Here is a 20741-nt window from a genome sequence, read left to right on the forward strand (position 1 = left end):
GGAACAGGCCGGGCCGGGCTGGCGACGCGCACCGTAGACTTGGTGCGTGGAGCAGGGACAGGCCGGGCTGGGCTGGCGACGCACCCCGTAGGCTTGGTGCGTGGAGCAGGGACAGGCCGGGCTGGGCTGGCGACGCACCCCGTAGGCTTGGTGCGTGGAGCAGGGACAGGCCGGGCTGGGCTGGCGACGCACACCGTAGGCTTGGTGCGTGGAGCAGGGACAGGCCGGACTGGGCTGGCGACGCACACCGTAGGCTTGGTGCGTGGAGCAGGGACAGGCCGAACCGGGCTGTGGAGACGGATAGGAGACCTGGAGTGAAGAGCGGCCACAACCCGTCCCGGCTGAATGCCTACCCTCACACACTCTGTGTGAGGCATCCGCACAGGACGTACAGGGCTGTGTACCCGTACTGGCATAACAGCACGTGACACTGGAGCAGGATATCCGGGACCGCGGGAGAGGCATTGGAGACCACGAGCGTTGAGCCGGCACACTCCGTCCTGGCTGCATACCCCCTTCGCACGACACGTGCGGGGTGCTCGCACAGGACGTACAGGACTATGCCGGACCACTCGTGGCACAGTACGCCGCTCCGCATACCGCGGAACCTGCCCCGTCCCATGCTGCCATGCCTGAGTACGGGAAGTTGGTTCCGCTCTCCATCCAGGCTCCGCCAACCTGCCTTCTGGCCCCCCTAACCCGGTGGCCTCCTCTCCAAATCGCCCAGTGGCAGCCTCCTGCTGCCCAGCCGCCCATGCCGTGTGCCCCCCCCTAAAATTTTTTTGGGGTTGCCTCTCGTCCGTCCGACGATGGCACTGCTGACGCCGCTGCTCCTCTCTCGCCAGGGCCTTAATCCTAGCCCAAGGTCCCTTGCCCCCGAGCATGTCCTCCCAGGACCACGATTTGCCCACCTGGGCCATCGCCAGCCTCTCCATCTCCTTTCCTGGCGCTTCCTCCCATGTCCAGTCTGCCTGCTCCTGGACACGCTGCTTGGTCCTTTTATGGTGGGTTCTTCTGTCACGATCGTCAGGGAGAGAAGTAGACCAATGCGCAGCGTGATGAATGAACATGTTACTTTATTATATTAAAGCACGAACAAAACAATAAACGACTCGTGAAGTCCACGGTGACAATGACCGAACACGGAACAAGAACCCACAAACACAAAAGGAAAACAGACAGTATAAATATGGCTCCCAATCAGAGACAACCAGCCAACAGCTGACACTCGTTGCCTCTGATTGGGAGTCACTCAGGCCAACATAGAAATACACAACCTAGAACCCCCAACATAGAAATAGAACACATAGAAATGAACACACCCTGGCTCAACATATAGAGTCCCAGAGCCAGGGTGTGACAAGTATAAAAGTCCACAACCTCAAACAGTCACACTCCAAACTCCACTATGGCCAAGACCGAAGAGCTGTCAAAGGACACCAGAAACAAAATTGTAGACCTGTACCAGGCTGGGAAGACTGAATCTGCAATAGGTAAGCAGCTTGGTTTGAAGAAATCAACTGTGGGAGCAATTATTAGGAAATGGAAGACATACAAGACCACTGATAATCTCCCTCGATCTGGGGCTCCACGCAAGATCTCACCCTGTGGGGTCAAAATGATCACAAGAACAGTGAGCAAAAATCCCAGAACCACACGGGGGGACCAAGTGATTGACCTGCAGAGAGCTGGGACCAAAGTGACAAAGCCTACCATCAGTAACACAATACGCCGCCAGGGACTCAAATCCTGCAGTGCCAGACGGGTCCCCCTGCTTAAGCCAGTACATGTCCAGGCCGTCTGAAGTTTGCTAGAGTGCATTTGGATGATCCAGAAGAGGATTGGGAGAATGTCATATGGTAAGATGAAACAAAAATAGAACTTTTTGGTAAAAACTCAACTCGTCGCGTTTGGAGGACAAAGAATGCTGAGTTGCATCCAAAGAACACCATACCTACTGTGAAGCATGGGGGTGGAAACATCATGCTTTGGGGCTGTTTTTCTGCAAAGGGACCAGGACGACTGATCCGTGTAAAGGAAAGAAGGAATGGGCCATGTATCGTGAGATTTTGAGTAAAAACCTCCTTCCATCAGCAAGGGCATTGAAGATGAAACGTGGCTGGGTCTTTCAGCATGACAATGATCCCAAACACACCGCCCGGGCAACGCAGGAGTGGCTTCGTAAGAAGCATTTCAAGGTCCTGGAGTGGCCTAGCCAGTCTCCAGATCTCAACCCCATAGAAAATCTTTGGAGGGAGTTGAAAGTCTGTGTTGCCCAGCGACAGCCCCAAAACATCACTGCTCTAGAGGAGATTTGCATGGAGGAATGGGCCAAAATACCAGCAACAGTGTGTGAAAACCTTGTGAAGACTTACAGAAAACCTTTGACCTGTGTCATTGCCAACAAAGGGTATATAACAAAGTATTGAGAAACTTTTGTTATTGACCAAATACTTATTTTCCACCATAATTTGCAAATAAATTCATAAAAAATCCTACAATGTGATTTGCTGGAATTTTCTCTCTCCATTTGTCTGTCATAGTTGACGTGTACCTATGATGAAAATTACAGGCCTCTCTCATCTTTTTAAGTGGGAGAACTTGCACAATTGGTGGCTGACTAAATACTTTTTTCCCCCACTGTATATAACAGTTGACATAGGATAAGTTCTAAGCCTGACAATGATCGATTCACAGGTCATGTCACTTCCTGTCTCTGTGTCACCTGTCCCTTGCAGAAGTCTCTGATCTCCTCTCTGCTACAGTCCTGCCCCTCCTTCAGTCTGATACAGGCACACACCTGTTCCCCCATCCTCTCATCTCTCACACCTATCACCTGGGGAGAAAGAGAGATGGACAGGACAGGGAGAGAAAATAAACACTTGGATATACTACAATCAGAAAACTGTTCCAATCATACCTACTGTTGACATCTGTGTGTGGTTATCATATGGTGATAGGAGTATTGAGAAATGAAGACAGGAAATGAAAGGTTCTGGTAATAAGGGTTTGGTACTAACATTTCCTAGATAGATTTGTGTAACTTGTATGGTGTTACTGTCCTATTCTCTGCTGCCCTCTAGTGGTGCTGAGTCCTGGGCCTCCTGTACTTTGATATGTGTGTGGTTCTCACCTGGGCCTCCTGTACTTTGGGATGGATGTGAAGGAACTGCTCTATCTCAGCAGGGTAGATGTTCTCTCCTCCGCGTATGATCATGTCCTTTATACGTCCCACTATACGGCAGTATCCAAACCTGTCCAGACTGGCTATATCACTGTAGAGAGACATTCACGATCGGTCTCACTTTTCATCTGTTGCTGTCTAGGTCTCTGTGGGTGTCTCTCTGTGTGTGTCTCTCTCTGTGTGTCTCTCTCTGTGTGTCCCATTTTGTGAATTCTTGGTTGGTGAGCGGACCCCAGACCTCACAACCATAAAGGGCAATGGGTTCTATAACTGATTCAAGTATTTTTTGCCAGATCCTAATTGGTATGTCGAATTTGACGTTCCTTTTGATGGCATAGAAGGCCCTTCTTGCCTTGTCTCTCATATCGTTCACAGCTATGTGGAAGTTACCTGTGGCGCTTATGTTTAGGCCAAGGTAAGTATAGTTTTTTGTGTGCTCTAGGGCAACGGTGTCTAGATGGAATTTGTATTTGTGGTCCTGGTAACTGGACCTTTTTTGGAAAACTATTATTTTTGTCTTACTGAGATTTACTGTCAGGGCCCAGGTCTGACAGAATCTGTGCAGAAGATCTACAGTTGAAGTCGGAAGTTTACATACACCTTAGCCAAATACATTTAAACTCAGTTTTTCACAATTCCTGACTTTTAATCCTAGTCAAAATTCCCTGTCTTAGGTCAGTTAGGATCACCACTTTATTTTAAGAATGTGAAATGTCAGAATAACAGTAGAGAACATTATTTATTTCAGCTTTTATTTATTTCACCACATTCCCTGTGGGTCAGAAGTTTACATACACTCAATTAGTATTTGGTAGCATTGCCTTTAAATTGTTTAACTTGGGTCAAACGTTTCGAGTAGCCTTCCACAAGCTTCCCACAATAAGTTGGGTGAATTTTGGCCCATTCCTCCTGACAGAGCTGGTGTAACTGAGTCAGGTTTGTAGGCCTCCTTGCTCGCACACGCTTTTTCAGTTCTGCCCACACATTTTCTATAGGATTGAGGTCAGGGCTTTGTGATGGCCACTCCAATACCTTGACTGTGTTGTCCTTAAGCCATTTTGCCACAACTTTGGAAGTATGCTTGGGGTCATTGTCCATTTGGAAGACCCATTTGCGACCAAGCTTTAACTTCCTGACTGATGTCTTGAGATGTTGCTTCAATATATCCATATAATTTTCCTTCCTCATGATGCCATCTATTTTGTGAAGTGCACAAGTCCCTCCTGCAGCAAAGCACCCCCACAGCATGATGCTGCCACCCCCGTGCTTCACGGTTGGGATGATGTTCTTCGGCTTGCAAGCGTTCCCCTTTTTCCTCCAAACGTAACGATGATCATTATGGCCAAACAGTTCTATTTTTGTTTCATCAGACCAGAGGATATTTCTCCAAAAAGTATGATCTTTGTCCCCATGTGCAGTTGCAAACCATAGTCTGGCTTTTTTATGCCGGTAATGGAGCAGTGGCTTCTTCCTTGCTGAGCGGCCTTTCAGGTTATGTCGATATGGGACTCGTTTTACTGTGGATATAGATACTTTTGTACCTGTTTCCTCCAACATCTTCACAAGGTCCTTTGCTGTTGTTCTGGGATTGATTTGCACTTTTCGCACCAAAGTGCGTTAATCTCTAGGAGACAGAACGCATCTCCTTCCTGAGTGGCATGACGGCTGCGCGTTCCCATGGTGTTTATACTTGCGTACTATTGTTTGTACAGATGAACGTGGTACCTTCAGGCGTTTGGAAATTGCTACCAAGGATGAACCAGATTTGTCTACAATTTCTATTCTGAGATATTTGTTGATTTCTTTTGATTTTTACATGATGTCAAGCAAAGAGGTTTGAGTTTGAAGGTAGGCCTTGAAATACATCCACAGGTACACCTCCAATTGACTCAAATTATGTCAATTAGCCTATCAGAACCTTCTAAAGCCATGACATCATTTTCTGGAATTTTCCAATCTGTTTAAAGGCACAGTCAACTTAGTGTATGTAAACTTCTGACCCACTGGAATTGTGAAACAGTGAATTATAAGTGAAATAATCTGTCTGTAAACAATTGTTGGAAAAATAACTTGTGTCATGCACAAAGTAGATGTCCTAACTGACTTGCAAAAACAATAGTTTGTTAACAAGAAATATGTGGAGTGGTTGAAAAACGAGTTTTAATGACTCCAACTTAAGTGTATGTAAACTTCCAACTTCAACTGTAGGTGCTGCTGTAGGCCCTCCTTGGTTGGTGACAGAAGCACCAGATCATCAGCAAGTAGGGTGAGGCCGGGTGCTGCAGACTGTTCTAGTGCCCTCGCCAATTCGTTGATATATATGTTGAAGAGGGTGGGACTTAAACTGCATCCCTGTCTCACCCCACGGCCCTGTGGAAAGAAATGTGTTTTTTTTAGCCAATTTTAACCGCAGACTTGTTGTTTGTGTACATGGATTTTATGATGTTGTATGTTTTTCCCCTAACACCACTTTCCATCAATTTGTATAGCAGACCCTCATGGCAAATTGAGTCAAAAGCTTTTTTGAAATCAACAAAGCATGAGAAGACTTTGCCTTTGTTTTGTTTTGTTTGTTTGTCAATTAGGGTGTGCAGGGAGAATATGTGGTCTGTTGAACGGTAATTTGGTAAAAAGCCTATTTGACATTTGCTCAGTACATTGTTTTCACTGAGGAAATGAACTAGTCTGCTGTTAATGATAATGCAGAGGATTTTCCCAAGGTTGCTGTTGATGCATATCTCACGGTAGTTATTGGGGTCAAATTTGTCTCCACTTTTGTGGATTGGGGTGATCAGTCCTTGGTTCCAAATATTGGGGAAGATGCCAGAGCTAAGGATTATGTTAAATAGTTTAAGTATAGCCAATTGGAATTTGTGGTCTGTATATTTGATAATTTCATTGAGGATACCATCAACACCACAGGCCTTTTTGGGTTGGAGGGTTTGTATTTTGTCCTGTAGTTCATTCAATGTAATTGGATAATCCAGTGGGTAATGGTAGTCTTTAATAGTTGATTCTAAGATTTGCATTTGATCATGTATATTTTTTTGCTGTTTGTTCTTTGTTATATGACCAAAAAGATTGGAGAAGTGGTTTACCCAAACATCTCAGTTTTGAATAAATAGCTCTTCGTGTTGTTGTTTGTTTAGTGTTTTCCAATTTTCCCAGAAGTGGTTAGAGTCTATGGATTCTTCAATTACATTGAGCTGATTTCATGCTGTTCCTTCTTTTTCCATAGTGTATATCTATATTGTTTTAGTAATTCACCATAGTGAAGGCGTAGACTCAGATTTTCTGGGTCTCTATGTTTTTGGTTGGATAGGTTTCTAAATTTTTTCTTAGGTTTTTGCATTCTTCATCAAACCATTTGTCATTGTTGTTACTTTTCTTTGGTTTTCTGTTAGAGATTTCTAGATTTGATAGGGAAGCTGAGAGGTCAAATATACTGTTTAGTTTTTCTACTGCCAAGTTTACACCTTCACTATTACAGTGGAAAGTTTTGTCCAGGAAGTTGTCTAAAAAGGTTTGAATTTGTTGTTGCCTAATTGTTTTTTGGTAGGTTTCAACACTACTTTCCTTCCATCTATAGCATTTCTTAATATTATTCAGTTCCTTTGGCTTTGATGCCTCATGATTGAGTATTGCTCTGTTCAAGTAGACTGTGATTTTGCTGTGGTCTGACAGGGGTGTCAGTGGGCTGACTGTGAACGCCCTGAAAGACTTTGGGTTGAGGTCAGTGATAAAGTAATCTACAGTACTACTGCCAAGAGATGAGCTATACAGTGGGGAGAACAAGTATTTGATACACTGCCGATTTTGCAGGTTTTCCTACTTACAAAGCATGTAGAGGTCTGTAATTTGTATGATAGGTACACTTCAACTGTGAGAGACGGAATCTAAAACAAAAATCCAGAAAATCACATTGTATGATTTTTAAGTAATTAATTTGCATTTTATTGCATGAAATAAGTATTTGATCACCTACCAACCAGTAAGATTCCGGCTCTCACAGACCTGTTAGTTTTTCTTTAAGAAGCCCTCCTGTTCTCCACTCATTACCTGTATTAACTGCACCTGTTTGAACTTGTTACCTGTATAAAAGACACCTGTCCACACCAGTGGCGGCTCCTGAAAAAATTCTCAGGAGGGGCAATTTTTCTGATGATTTAGGTGACCTACACACATTTTAAAAAAGATATGTCCAGCAACAACATGAAGACAGGGGCAGCATATAAGTCAATACCAGAAGCATTTATTGACTGATCTGGGGAGATGGATTCCAGTTTCTGTGACAGATTATAAATAATCTCTGATGCCTTTGTTATATTAGCTTTTGGTTGAATGTACTGTCGTAGTAAATATATAATGTTATAGCTTGGTCTGACTAAAATCTTGTGCATGACCCATTTTGTGTTGGGCGTTTGTTTTCAATCAATGCTGTTCCTATCCTATAACAATGGACAAAAGAGTCCTATCTTGTCAGCCTTGTCAGCAGGTGGCCAAGGACAACACCCACGCCATAGGTCTCTCAGTTCTTCCAACTCACGAGTTCTTGCTCTGAGGACACACACACACACACACACACACACACACACACACATCATCACTGATAACACACACACACACACACATCATCACTGTTAACACACACACACACACAAAAATCCCCTCTCTTTAGGCTGAACATTTGAAGACAGAGAACCCGACTCAGAGCCAATGCAACAGTGGAGGGGACCTCGCCCAACTCATCAGGACCAATCAGAAGATCAGAACTACTAGATTCAACCTACATCATTTATTGTATAAAATGTCTGCACACAATGTTTTCGGGGCTCTCTTCAGATAGCTCCCTAAGAGTTTGACGAACGAGTCCGTGCACGCGATTCCAGATATCTTTACCTCTGAATAAACTGCCTTTATTATACCATATCCACCCTGTCCAAAGTCTCTACTTGGTCTCAGTTCTCCAGTAAACTTGTGATTATCAACAGTACACAACGGTAACAAACAATTGGGGGAACTCACGGGGCAGATAGTAAGGTCGCAGTGACACAGAAAGCAGTTCAATGTCGGGGGTACAGAGTCGCTCTCTTACCAGGATCGATTTTCCCTGTGACTGTGTCAGATCGCGGTCCGCTCTGACCAGGGTGAAGCCGGCCGGCTCCACTTCTCTGTCCGGGACTCTGTCATCCAGCCAAGTCTCCCAGCTGTATTGGATTCCGCTGCCAGCAGCGTTTTCATTATTTAGTCCGTTAGTAGCGGGTATGTACACGATCAACAAGATCAGTCCAAAACCCACCACTGGAAATCCATGGTTGGCAGAATGTTTGTAAACTAAGTGTACAAATTAAAAACATAAAATAACGCCACTAAGTGTACAAATTAAAAACATAAGATAACGCCACACTGCAGGTCGCAACAGAGACGCTGCTAGCCGCTATTTTCTTAGTTACGTCACGTATGACGAAAGCGCGTAAGTGCAAGCCCACAGACACCCATAGAGATTGTATTGAAAGCTTTGAAATTTGAAAAAAATAGATTTTACATGGGAGTCTATGACAGACTTCTGGGCGATTTTCAACATGACTGAAATCGCCCCAAAAACGGGCGGGGCCATTTGAAGCACGACTTTAGCCTGATTTGACATTTAGTGGCAGTCAGATCAGATTAGAACACTGATAACTACTGTTGCCGTGATATAATTGATTAGAAAAAAAATCCCTTCCTTTTCCCGTTTGGCAGTGCGTCGCCCATATCGCCCTATTGAACACACCGCCCCTGGTCCACACACTCAATCAAACAGACTCCAACCTCTCCACAATGACCAAGACCAGAGAGCTGTGTAAGGACATCAGGGATACAATTGTAGACCTGCACAAGGCTGGGATGGGCTACAGGACAATAGGCAAGCAGCTTGGTGAGAAGGCAACAACTGTTGGCGCAATTATTAGAAAATGGAAGAAGTTCAAGATGACGGTCAATCACCCTCGGCCTGGGGTTCCATGCAAGATCTCACCTCGTGGGGCATCAATGATCATGAGGAAGGTGAGGGATCAGCCCAGAACTACACGGCAGGACCTGGTCAATGACCTGAAGAGAGCTGGGACCACAGTCTCAAAGAAAACCATTAGTAACACATTACGCCGTCATGGATTAAAATCCTGCAGCGCACGCAAGGTCCCCCTGCTAAAGCCAGCGCATGTCCAGGCCCGTCTGAAGTTTGCCAATGACCATCTGGATGATCCAGAGGAGGAATGGGAGAAGGTCATGTGGTCTGATGAGACAAAAATAGAGCTTTTTGGTCTAAACTCCACTCGCCGTGTTTGGAGGAAGAAGAAGGATGAGTACAACCCCAAGAACACCATCCCAACCGTGAAGCATGGAGGTGGAAACATCATTCTTTGGGGATGCTTTTCTGCAAAGGGGACAGGACGACTGCACCTTATTGAGGGGAGGATGGATGGGGCCATGTATCGCGAGATCTTGGCCAACAACCTCCTTCCCTCAGTAAGAGCATTGAAGATGGGTCGTGGCTGGGTCTTCGAGCATGACAACGACCCGAAACACACAGCCAGGGCAACTAAGGAGTGGCTCCGTAAGAAGCATCTCAAGGTCCTGGAGTGGCCTAGCCAGTCTCCAGACCTGAACCCAATAGAACATCTTTGGAAGGAGCTGAAAGTCCGTATTGCCCAGCGACAGCCCCGAAACCTGAAGGATCTGGAGAAGGTCTGTATGGAGGAGTGGGCCAAAATCCCTGCTGCAGTGTGTGCAAACCTGGTCAAGACCTACAGGAAATGTATGATCTCTGTAATTGCAAACAAAGGTTTCTGTACCAAATATTAAGTTCTGCTTTTCTGATGTATCAAATACTTATGTCATGCAATAAAATGCAAATTAATTACTTAAAAATCATACAATGTGATTTTCTGGATTTTTGTTTTAGATTCCGTCTCTCACAGTTGAAGTGTACCTATCATAAAAATTATGGACCTCTACATGCTTTGTAAGTAGGAAAACCTGCAAAATCGGCAGTGTATCAAATACTTGTTCTCCCCACTGTAGGTGTACCTACCATAGGAGTCCCCTCGAAGCCTACCATTGACTATGTACATACCCAGCATGCGACAGCGCTGCAGGAGTTGTGACCCGATTTTATTGGTTATGTTGTCGTAGTTGTGCCTAGGGGGGCATATGGGGGAGGGAATGCTGTCACCTCCAGGTAGGTGTTTGTCCCCCTGTGTGCTGAGGGTGTCAGGTTATTGTCCAGTTCTAGCATTTAGGTCGCCACAGACTAGTACATGTCCCTGGGTCTGGAAATGATTGATTTCCCCCTCCAGGATGGAGAAGCTGTCTTCATTAAATTATGGGGATTCTAGTCGGGGGATATAGGTAGCACACAGGAGGATATTTTTTTCTGATGAGATAATTTCCTTTTGAATTTCTAGCCAAATGTAAAATGTTCCTGTTTTGATTAATTTCATAGAGTGAGTTAGGCTTGCTCTATACCAAATTAGCATACCCTCCATCTCTCTCGCTCGCTCCCTCCATCTCTCTCTCTCTCTCCATCTCATCTCTTACCCGGTCCTGTACCAGCGGTCCTTGGTGATCGCCTCCCTGGTCTTGTCTGGGTCGTCCCAGTACTCCAGCATGACAGAGAAAGCTCTGATCAGCAGCTCTCCTGTCTCCCCCAGAGGAACCAGCTCTCCAGAGGACACATCCACCACCTTCGCCTGGCCAGGAGAAGACACAGGTAGGGTTTCATATATGTTTGAAATAATAATAAATATAAACGTTATTCATACGTTGATAAATTAGGTCCCTGACATTAGACACATGACTCTCTCTCTCTCTGTCTTTCTCCTCTCTCACACGTACACGCACACGCACACACACACACACACACATGCACGCACACACACACACACACATGCATATGCATAAGGTGAAGGAATGAAGTCCCTGACCTCAGAGACACATGACAGTCTCTCTCTCTCTCTCTCTCTCTCTCTCTCTCTCTCTCTCTCTCTCTCTCTCTCTCTCTCTCTCTCTCTCTCTCTCTCTCTCTCTCTCTCTCTCTCTCTCTCTCTCTCTCTCTCTCTCTCTCTCTCTCTCTCTCTCTCTCTCTCTCTCTCTAGTCATTAACACACACACAGTATACATACACATGTCTGGTGTCAGTGAAAGGGTTGATACCTCAGTGTGGTTCAAGATACATCCTACTGTCTCGGTCATCAGTTCCTCGTTGCCTCGTGGGAAACCAAGGAATGTTATAGGGCTATTCTCTGTGGTCCCATAACTTATCTGATGTTCACAAGGGAACAGTGTGTTACCATATACAGTACATTGTACACACACACACAGGAGATTGTAAGAAATTGTTGAAGTCAGTTAACTTACTATCATATCCTTGACATTCATGTCAGTTTTGAGTTTCCTCATGACTTCAGGAGGACAAGGAGATCCACCCGTATACCCTGGAACACAACAACAGAAATATCCACCCTTCCTTGAGCACCACTTTTGTCGTTCTGGATAAGAGCATCTGCTAAATGACTAACATGTATGTGTACATTTACTACGATTCTATTATACTGAACAAAAATATAAACGCAACATGTAAAGTGTTGGTCCCATCTTTCATGTGCTGAAACAAAAGATCCCAGAAATGTTCCATGTGCACAAAAAGCTTATTTCTCAAAAATGTTGTGCACAAATTTGTTAACATCCCTGTTAATTAGCATTTTATCCTTTGTCAAGATAATCCATCCACCTGACAGGTGTGGCATATCAAGAAGCTGATTAAACAGCATGATCATTACACAGGTGCACCTTGTGCTGGGGACAATAAAAGGCCACTCTAAAATGTGCAGTTTTGTCACACAACACAATGCCACAGAAGTCTCAGGTTTTGGGCTGAGGAGTATTTCTGTCTGTAATAAAGCCCTTTTGTGGGGAAAAACTCATTCTGATTGGCTGGGCCTGGCTCCCCAGTGGGTGTGCCTGGCTCCCAAGTGGGGGGGCCTATGCCCTCCCAAGCCCACCTATGGCTATGCCCTGCCCAGTCATGTGAAATCCATAGATTAGGGCCTAATGAATTTATTTCAATTGACTGATTTCCTTATATGAACTGTAAAATCTTTGAAATTGTTGCATGTTGCGTTTACAGTTACAGCCCCTAATGGCTTAAACTTCAGTATACCAATTCACAACCAACAACATTTTAAACAAACATAAACATTGCTTCATCTTCAAATCTCTCACCAGTTTCAACTGATGACAGGTCGTACTTGTGAAGGTCAGGCTGTCCAAGCATGTCAATGTACATGGTAGGAGTGCCGTAGAGGAAATTGCACCTGAAACAGACATTGTTGTCATAATAAATACCATGGAGACAGAGTTCCTTTAGTGGTATCCCCATACAATGGCGACAGAGTTCCTTTAGTGGTATCTCCATATTTTTAATGCTGAGTTCCTTTAGTGGTATCCCCATACTATTGATGCTGAGTTCCTTTAGTGGTATCACCATCCTATTGATGCTGAGTTCCTTTAGTGGTATCTTCATACTATTGATGCTGAGTTTCTTTAGTGGTATCCCCAAATGTTTAGCCACATTTTATTACAGGCACCTTAAAGGATAATAAAAAATTATATTATGTGAGCTAAACATTTTATTTTAACACATAAAAACATTTTCCTTGAAGTATATATATATTTTTTATACTAATGTTACTGTCACCACTACAACAACAAAAATACATATAATTTTGTCCTTGGAACATTTAGTTGAAATACTATATAATTCCATTAATTCCTATGGAGGACTACTCCTACTGTGGAGTGCCAATATGGCCGACCGGTAGCTTCAATGCCTCTCAATGGCCAATACATAGCATCAGCAGTCCAGTGCATTCTGAAATTATTCAGACCCCTTCCCTTTTTCCACATTTTTTCACGTTACAGACTTATTCTAAAATGTATTAAATTAATTATTTTCTCATCAATCTACACACAATACCCCGTAATGACAAAGTGAAAACAGGTTTTTAGAAATTTTTGCAGATGTATTAAAATTAAAAAACAGAAATACCTTATTTACATAAATATTCAGACCCTTTGCTATGAGACTCGAAATTGAGCTCAGGTGCATCCTGTTTCCATTGATCATCCTTGAGATGTTTCTACAACTTGATTGGAGTCCACCTGTGGTAAATTCAATTGATGGGACATTATGTCTGTATAAGGTCCCACAGTTAACAGTGCATGTCAGAGCAAAATCCAAGCCATGAGGTCGAAGGAATTGTCCATAGAGCTCCGAGACAGGATTGTGTCGAGGCACAGATCTGGGAAAGGGTACCAAAACATGTCTGCAGCATTGAAGGTCCCCATTCTTAAATGGAAGAAGTTTGGAACCACCAAGTTTCTTCCCAGAGCTGGCTGCCCGGCAAAACTGAGCAATCGGGGGAGAAGGGCCTTCGTCAGGGAGGTGACCAAGAACCCGATGGTCACTCTGACAGAGCTTCAGAGTTCCTCTGTGGAGATGGGAGAATCTTCCAGAAGGACAACCATCTCTGCAGCACTCCACCAATCAGGCATTTATGGTAGAGTGGCCAGACAGAAGCCACTCCTCAGTAAAAGGCACATGACAGCCCACTTGGAGTTTGCCAAAAGGCACCTAAAGGACTCTCAGACCATGAGAAACAAGATTCTCTGGTCTGTTGAAACCAAGTTTGTACTTATTGGCCTGAATGCCAAGTGTCACATCTGGAGGAAACCTGGCACCATCCCTTCGTTGAAGCATGGGGGTGGCAGCATCATGCTGTGGGGATGTTTTTCAGCGGCAGGGACTGGGAGACTAGTCAGGATCAAAGGAAAGATGAACGGAGCAAAGTACAGAGAGATCCTTGATGAAAACCTGCTCCAGAGCGCTCAGGACCTCAGACTGGGGCAAAGGTTCACCATCCAACCGGACAACGACCCTAAGCACACAGCCAAGGCAACGCAGGAGTGGCTTTGGGACAAGTCTCTGAATGTGCCAAGCTTGTCGCGGCATTCCCAAGAAGACTTGAGGCTGTAATCGTTGCCAAAGGTGCTTCAACAAAGTACTGAGTAAAGGGTCTGAATACTTATGTAAATGTGATATTTTTAATACATTTGCAAACATTTTTAAAAACCTATTTTTGCTTTGTCATTATGGGGTACTATGTGTAGATTGATGAGAAAAACAAACTATTTAATCAGTTTTAGAATAAAGCTGTAACTTAACAAAATGTGGAAAAAGTCAAGGGGTCTGAATACCTTCCGAATGCACTGCACATCATTGGTTCCTTTAGTCGTATCTCCATACTATTAATGCTGAGTTCCTTTAGTGGTATCCCCATACTATTAATGCTTAGTTTCATTAGTGGTATCACCATACTATTAATGCTGAGTTCCTTTGGTGGTATCCCCATTCTATTAATACTGAGTTTCTTTAGTGGTATCTCCATACCATTAATGCTGAGTTTCTTTAGTGGTATCCCCATACTATTGATGCTGAGTTCCTTTAGTGGTATCCCCATACTATTGATGCTGAGTTCCTTTGGCATGAATCAAGATCAATGACTGTATATGAATGGACAAAGCCATCGATCACGTGACACCATTCATTCCTATGTGAAGACTCAATAACGCATCTGAAGCCAAATAAAGTTGGTTAAGATGGCGTCTCATGGATACATAACATGCACAGTTTGAGCTACTCCAGGAGGTGACATTGCTGGCCAGCTCAGTGCTGCTCCCTCTCATTGAGTCTCTCAAGTTGAATGCCGACCGGGGTACTACAGGCTGCCATTAGCAACTAAATCCTTATAACTTCTGTGTGTACGATTTTTAAAATAATTGGTTCAAGGACATAAATCTGGTTTAATAGAAACAATTATTGGCACCATGATTTTTATTTACACGAAGATTGACATTTTCCTTTTCACAATAACAATGCCTGCAGTACCGCAGTCAGCCTTGAACTTCATGGCTTCAGTGAGATGGGCAATTGTTCTCCCCTGGTCAAGAGTCACGGGGCCCCCTAGTGGACATTACTATATACCATACCTTTCATTCTGAATAGCCTCTAGGTTAGTCTCAGGGTATAAGACCTACCTTTCATTCTGAATAGCCTCTAGGTTAGTCTCAGGGTATAAGACCTACCTTTCATTCTGGATGGCCTCCAGGTTGGCACGGCTGTCGTACCCAGCAGAGGGGAAGACCAGGGTGATGCCATGCAGTGCCATACACATCCCTCCTATCACTGAGCCAAAGCAGTGGTACAGAGGAACAGGAACACACACTCTTATAGTCTGAGGGAGAAGCAGGTAATACGAAGGTTAACAGAGAGCTGTGTGTGTGTGTGTGTGTGTGTGTGTGTGTGTGTGTGTGTGTGTGTGTGTGTGTGTGTGTGTGTGTGTGTGTGCGCACGCAAATGAGCAAGCATGCGCGAGAGAGAGAGAGAATGTGAGAATGTGAGAATGTGTCTACATGGATCCACTGACCCTCCAGTTGAATCCCATCCGTAGACCTACGAAATAGGCATTGTTGACGATGTTATGGTGGGAGAGGGTGGCACCTTTAGGACTTCCTGTTGTTCCCTAAACAACAGTAGACATCAGAGAGACAGGCTAATACTGTTGTTCCCTACAGACCAGTAGACATCAGACAGGCTAATACTGTTGTTCCCTACAGACCAGTAGACATCAGACAGACTAATACTGTTGTTCCCTACAGACCAGTAGACATCAGACAGACTAATACTGTTGTTCCCTACAGACCAGTAGACATCAGACAGACTAATACTGTTGTTCCCTACAGACCAGTAGACATCAGACAGACTAATACTGTTGTTCCCTACAGACCAGTAGACATCAGACAGACTAATACTGTTGTTCCCTACAGACCAGTAGACATCAGACAGACTAATACTGTTGTTCCCTACAGACCAGTAGACATCAGACAGACTAATACTGTTGTTCCCTACAGACCAGTAGACATCAGACAGACTAATACTGTTGTTCCCTACAGACCAGTAGACATCAGACAGACTAATACTGTTGTTCCCTACAGACCAGTAGACATCAGACAGACTAATACTGTTATTCCCTACAGACCAGTAGACATCAGACAGACTAATACTGTTGTTCCCTACAGACCAGTAGACATCAGACAGACTAATACTGTTGTTCCCTACAGACCAGTAGACATCAGAGAGACAGACTAATACTGTTGTTCCCTACAGACCAGTAGACATCAGACAGACTAATACTGTTGTTCCCTACAGACCAGTAGACATCAGAGAGACAGACTAATACTGTTGTTCCCTACAGACCAGTAGACATCAGACAGACTAATACTGTTGTTCCCTACAGACCAGTAGACATCAGACAGACTAATACTGTTGTTCCCTACAGACCCGACGACACAACAGTGGTAGGCCTGATCACCGACAACGATGAGACAGCCTATAGGGAGGAGGTCAGAGATCTGGCCGTGTGGTGCCAGGACAACAACCTCTCCCTCAACGTGACCAAGACAAAGGAGATGATTGTGGACTACAGGAAAAAAAAGAGGACTGAGCACGCCCCCATTCTCATCGACGGGGCTGTAGTGGAACAGGTTGAGAGCTTCAAGTTCCTTGGTGTCCACATCACCAACGAACTATCATGGTCCAAACACACCAAGACAGTCGTGAAGAGGGCACGACAAAGCCTATTCCCCCTCAGGAGACTAAAAAGATTTGGCATGGGTCCTCAGATCCTCAAAAAATTCTACAGCTGCACCACTGAGAGCATCCTGACTGGTTGCATCACCGCCTGGTATGGCAACTGCTTGGCCTCCGACCGCAAGGCACTACAGAGGGTAGTGCGTACGGCCCAGTACATCACTGGGGCAAAGCTTCCTGCCATCCAGGACCTCTATTCCAGGCGGTGTCAGAGGAAGGCCCTCAAAATTGTCAAAGACTCCAGCCACCCTAGTCATAGACTGTTCTCTCTGCTACCGCACGGCAAGCAGTACCGGAGTGCCAAGTCTAGGTCCAAAAGACTTCTCAACAGCTTCTACCCCCAAGCCATAAGACTCCTGAACAGCTAATCATGGCTACCCGGACTATTTGCACTGCCCCCCCACCCCATCCTTTTTACGCTGCTGCTACTCTGTTAAGTATTTATGCATAGTCACTTTAACTCTACCCACATGTACATATTACCTCAACTACCTCAACTAGCCGGTGCCCCCGCACATTGACTCTGCAACGGTACCCCCCTGTATATATAGCCTCCCTACTGTCACTTTATTTTACTTCTGCTCTTTTTTTTCTCAACACTTTTTTTGTTGTTGTTTTATTTTTACTTTTTTTGTTTAAAATAAATGCACTGTTGGTTAAGGGCTGTAAGTAAGCATTTCACTGTAATGTCTGCACATGTTGTATTCGGCGCATGTGACCAATAAAATTTGATTTGATTTGATTTGATCAGACAGACTAATACTGTTGTTCCCTACAGACCAGTAGACATCAGACAGACTAATACTGTTGTTCCCTACAGACCAGTAGATATCAGACAGACTAATACTGTTGTTCCCTACAGACCAGTAGACATCAGACAGACTAATACTGTTGTTCCCTACAGACCAGTAGACATCAGACAGACTAATACTGTTGTTCCCTACAGACCAGTAGACATCAGACAGACTAATACTGTTGTTCCCTACAGACCAGTAGACATCAGACAGACTAATACTGTTGTTCCCTACAGACCAGTAGACATCAGACAGGCTAATACTGTTGTTCCCTACAGACCAGTAGACATCAGAGAGACAGACTAATACTGTTGTTCCCTACAGACCAGTAGACATCAGACAGACTAATACTGTTGTTCCCTACAGACCAGTAGACATCAGAGAGACAGACTAATACTGTTGTTCCCTACAGACCAGTAGACATCAGACAGACTAATACTGTTGTTCCCTACAGACCAGTAGACATCAGAGAGACAGACTAATACTGTTGTTCCCTACAGACCAGTAGACATCAGACAGACTAATACTGTTGTTCCCTACAGACCAGTAGACATCAGACAGACGAATACTGTTGTTCCCTACAGACCAGTAGACATCAGAGAGACAGGCTAATACTCAGACATAAACAATGAATACCTGTTGATTGTTTTTGTGTGCAGGTTAGGGTAATTACATATTGTGTTGATAATCATGTATTGATATGATGTGTGCACTGCGTAGTACAGTATTACTGCTCCAGGGGCGCTGCACTGCAGCTGATCCTGTTCTTCCATTCCCTCAGGGTGTGTGGAGGTGTGTAAAGGCTGGTTTCCCAGACACAGAGTAAGCCTAGTCCTAGACTAACAATCATGTTCAATGGAGATCACTATGGAAAGTGCTTCTTAGTCCAAGACTAGTCTTAATCTGTGTCCAGGAAACCAGGCCCAAAGTATTCTTATTTTTTTCAAAAGGATACCTACAGATGTGAACTGTATGTTGATGGGGTCGTCGAAGGACAGTTTGGTCTGCAGGTCCTGCAGCTCCTGGTGGTGCTGTCTGCTTCCAGCCTGCATCACGTCCTCTACATGTACAGTCCCTGTCTGTCTGCTGTCTGACACTATCACCATACACAGGTCTGGTAGCCTGGCAGGAGGAACACAGTAGGCTAACATTACAGGAACACAATGACAGTTACATTACAGTAACATTACAGTAACAACCTTCATTAGGTCCTCTACTGTCCCTGTCTGTCTGCTGTCTGTCATCATCACCATACACAGGCAATGAGGTTGGTTCCATTTACAGTTACAGGTACATAGACATCCACCAGTGGTAATATTTATTATTCAGAGTCAATTCAGTATAATTCCAGTGTATCCCTTTTACTGGGTTTTACATGAGCCAATAATTATATTACACCATTTGTGATATACAGTATCACAATACTTATTTTTATGTCGGGCGGCAGGTAGCTTAGTGGGTAAGAGCTTTGTGCCAGTAACCGAAAGGTTGCTGGTTCAAATCCCCGAGCCGACTAGGTGAAAAATCTGTTGATGTGCCCTTAAGCAAGGCACTTAACCCTAATTGCTCATGTAAGTCACTCTGGATAAGAGCGTCTGCTAAATGACTCAAATGTAAATGTAATGTTCCTGCATCAGTAAAAGCAGGAAGTGCATCACCTATGTCTCTACTGACATTCATTCCAATTAGACTGGTTTGGATTTGTCCCTGACCAAAATGGCTGCCATTATCATACCATTCTGGAACTTTGAGGGTTTATGACATACCCCTTCCAGTAATTTAATAGGATCTCTACCATGGCTATAAGTATGTTAGCCACAGCGCATATCCAAGATGGCGTAGCAGTGCGGTCGTGTTCTTTGTTGTGTGTCCGTGTAAATAGCCTATTTTTTTGTATTTTTCGTACATATTTCCCTATCACACTTTTCATCCTTCTACTAAATATACTTTCCTGCAACCCGCCTCACTCAATGTGAAACAGATTCTATATATTTACTCACCTTTATCTAGCATCTCCAGTTGAAACTAGCTAGCCAGCTAACTAGCTACTTGCTATTAGCCACTGTTAGCGGTTTTCACCCAGAACATCGGATTTTCTGCCGGAATAACTGAATCACTGGACCCTAACACCGGATCGCAACTAGCTAGCCACAACCGAATGGATGTTGCAGTAGGCTAATCACCACTTCCCCCGAAGCAAGCACCAGTTAGCCTTGAGCCAGGCCCATATCCCGGCTATCTACCTCTTTGTCTACCGGACGGGAGGAGCCAGCTAACTAGCTACTTGCTATTAGCCACCGTTAGCGGTTTTTCACCATTGTCCGTGGTTTGCACTACCTACCAGCCAGCTCTAGCCTGGACTATTATCAGCCAGTCTGCACTGTCTGCACAGCGCGTTATCGACCCAGAACATATCGGATTTTCTGCCGGAATCACTAAATCACTGGACCTTTAATACCTGATCATCGCAACTAGCTAGCTGCAACCAACTGGATGTTGTTGTTGGCTAATCAGCCTTGAGCTAGCCTCGAGTCAGGCACATCTCCCGGCTATCTACCTCTCTGTCAACCGGACGGGACCTCCTAGAGTCAACACAGAGCCCCGCCGATCCATCACGACTGGTCTGCCGACGTAATCATCTGTGGTTTCAACAGGCTTCCCGTTGCGACGACCACGAAGATCCATCTGCTAGCACAGGCCCGCTAGCACACGCAAACAACAGCCGTGCTTCCTGCTCGCTGTGCTTTAGCACCAATTCGAACTGCTCTCGGACTCACATATTGCTGTTCACTGGACCTTATGATTACTCAGCTGCACAGCTGATGCCTGCTGGACTGTTCCTTTACACGGTACCCTGTCCTGTTTATCTGTTTAGCCTCAGCCCAAACTTTCATCGCCATTACCAGTTGTTGTCTTAGCTCTCTCTAATAACACCTGTGATTGCTTTATGCCTCTCTCCCATGTCAATATGCCTTGCCTATTGCTGTTCCAGTTAGTTCTTATTATACAATTTCAA

General features: G+C 44.6%; 1 protein-coding gene across 1 annotated transcript in view; it reads right to left on the reverse strand.

Annotated features, from left to right (window-relative positions):
* The window catches only part of LOC121555369 (medium-chain acyl-CoA ligase ACSF2, mitochondrial-like), a 39650-nt gene that overhangs the window by 1907 nt on the left and 17002 nt on the right, over positions 1 to 20741 (reverse strand). Inside the window, exons 6-14 of the mRNA XM_045221563.1 lie at positions 18685 to 18847; positions 15709 to 15804; positions 15368 to 15516; positions 12446 to 12537; positions 11582 to 11658; positions 11378 to 11485; positions 10763 to 10914; positions 3134 to 3275; positions 2726 to 2836 (exon numbers count right to left, since the gene is read on the reverse strand). Of these exons, the coding sequence (XP_045077498.1) occupies positions 2726 to 2836; positions 3134 to 3275; positions 10763 to 10914; positions 11378 to 11485; positions 11582 to 11658; positions 12446 to 12537; positions 15368 to 15516; positions 15709 to 15804; positions 18685 to 18847 (1090 nt within the window). The remainder of the gene's footprint in view (positions 1 to 2725; positions 2837 to 3133; positions 3276 to 10762; positions 10915 to 11377; positions 11486 to 11581; positions 11659 to 12445; positions 12538 to 15367; positions 15517 to 15708; positions 15805 to 18684; positions 18848 to 20741) is intronic.

This window comes from Coregonus clupeaformis, chromosome 7 (genome assembly GCF_020615455.1).
Source record: "Coregonus clupeaformis isolate EN_2021a chromosome 7, ASM2061545v1, whole genome shotgun sequence".
Lineage (NCBI taxonomy): Eukaryota > Metazoa > Chordata > Actinopteri > Salmoniformes > Salmonidae > Coregonus > Coregonus clupeaformis.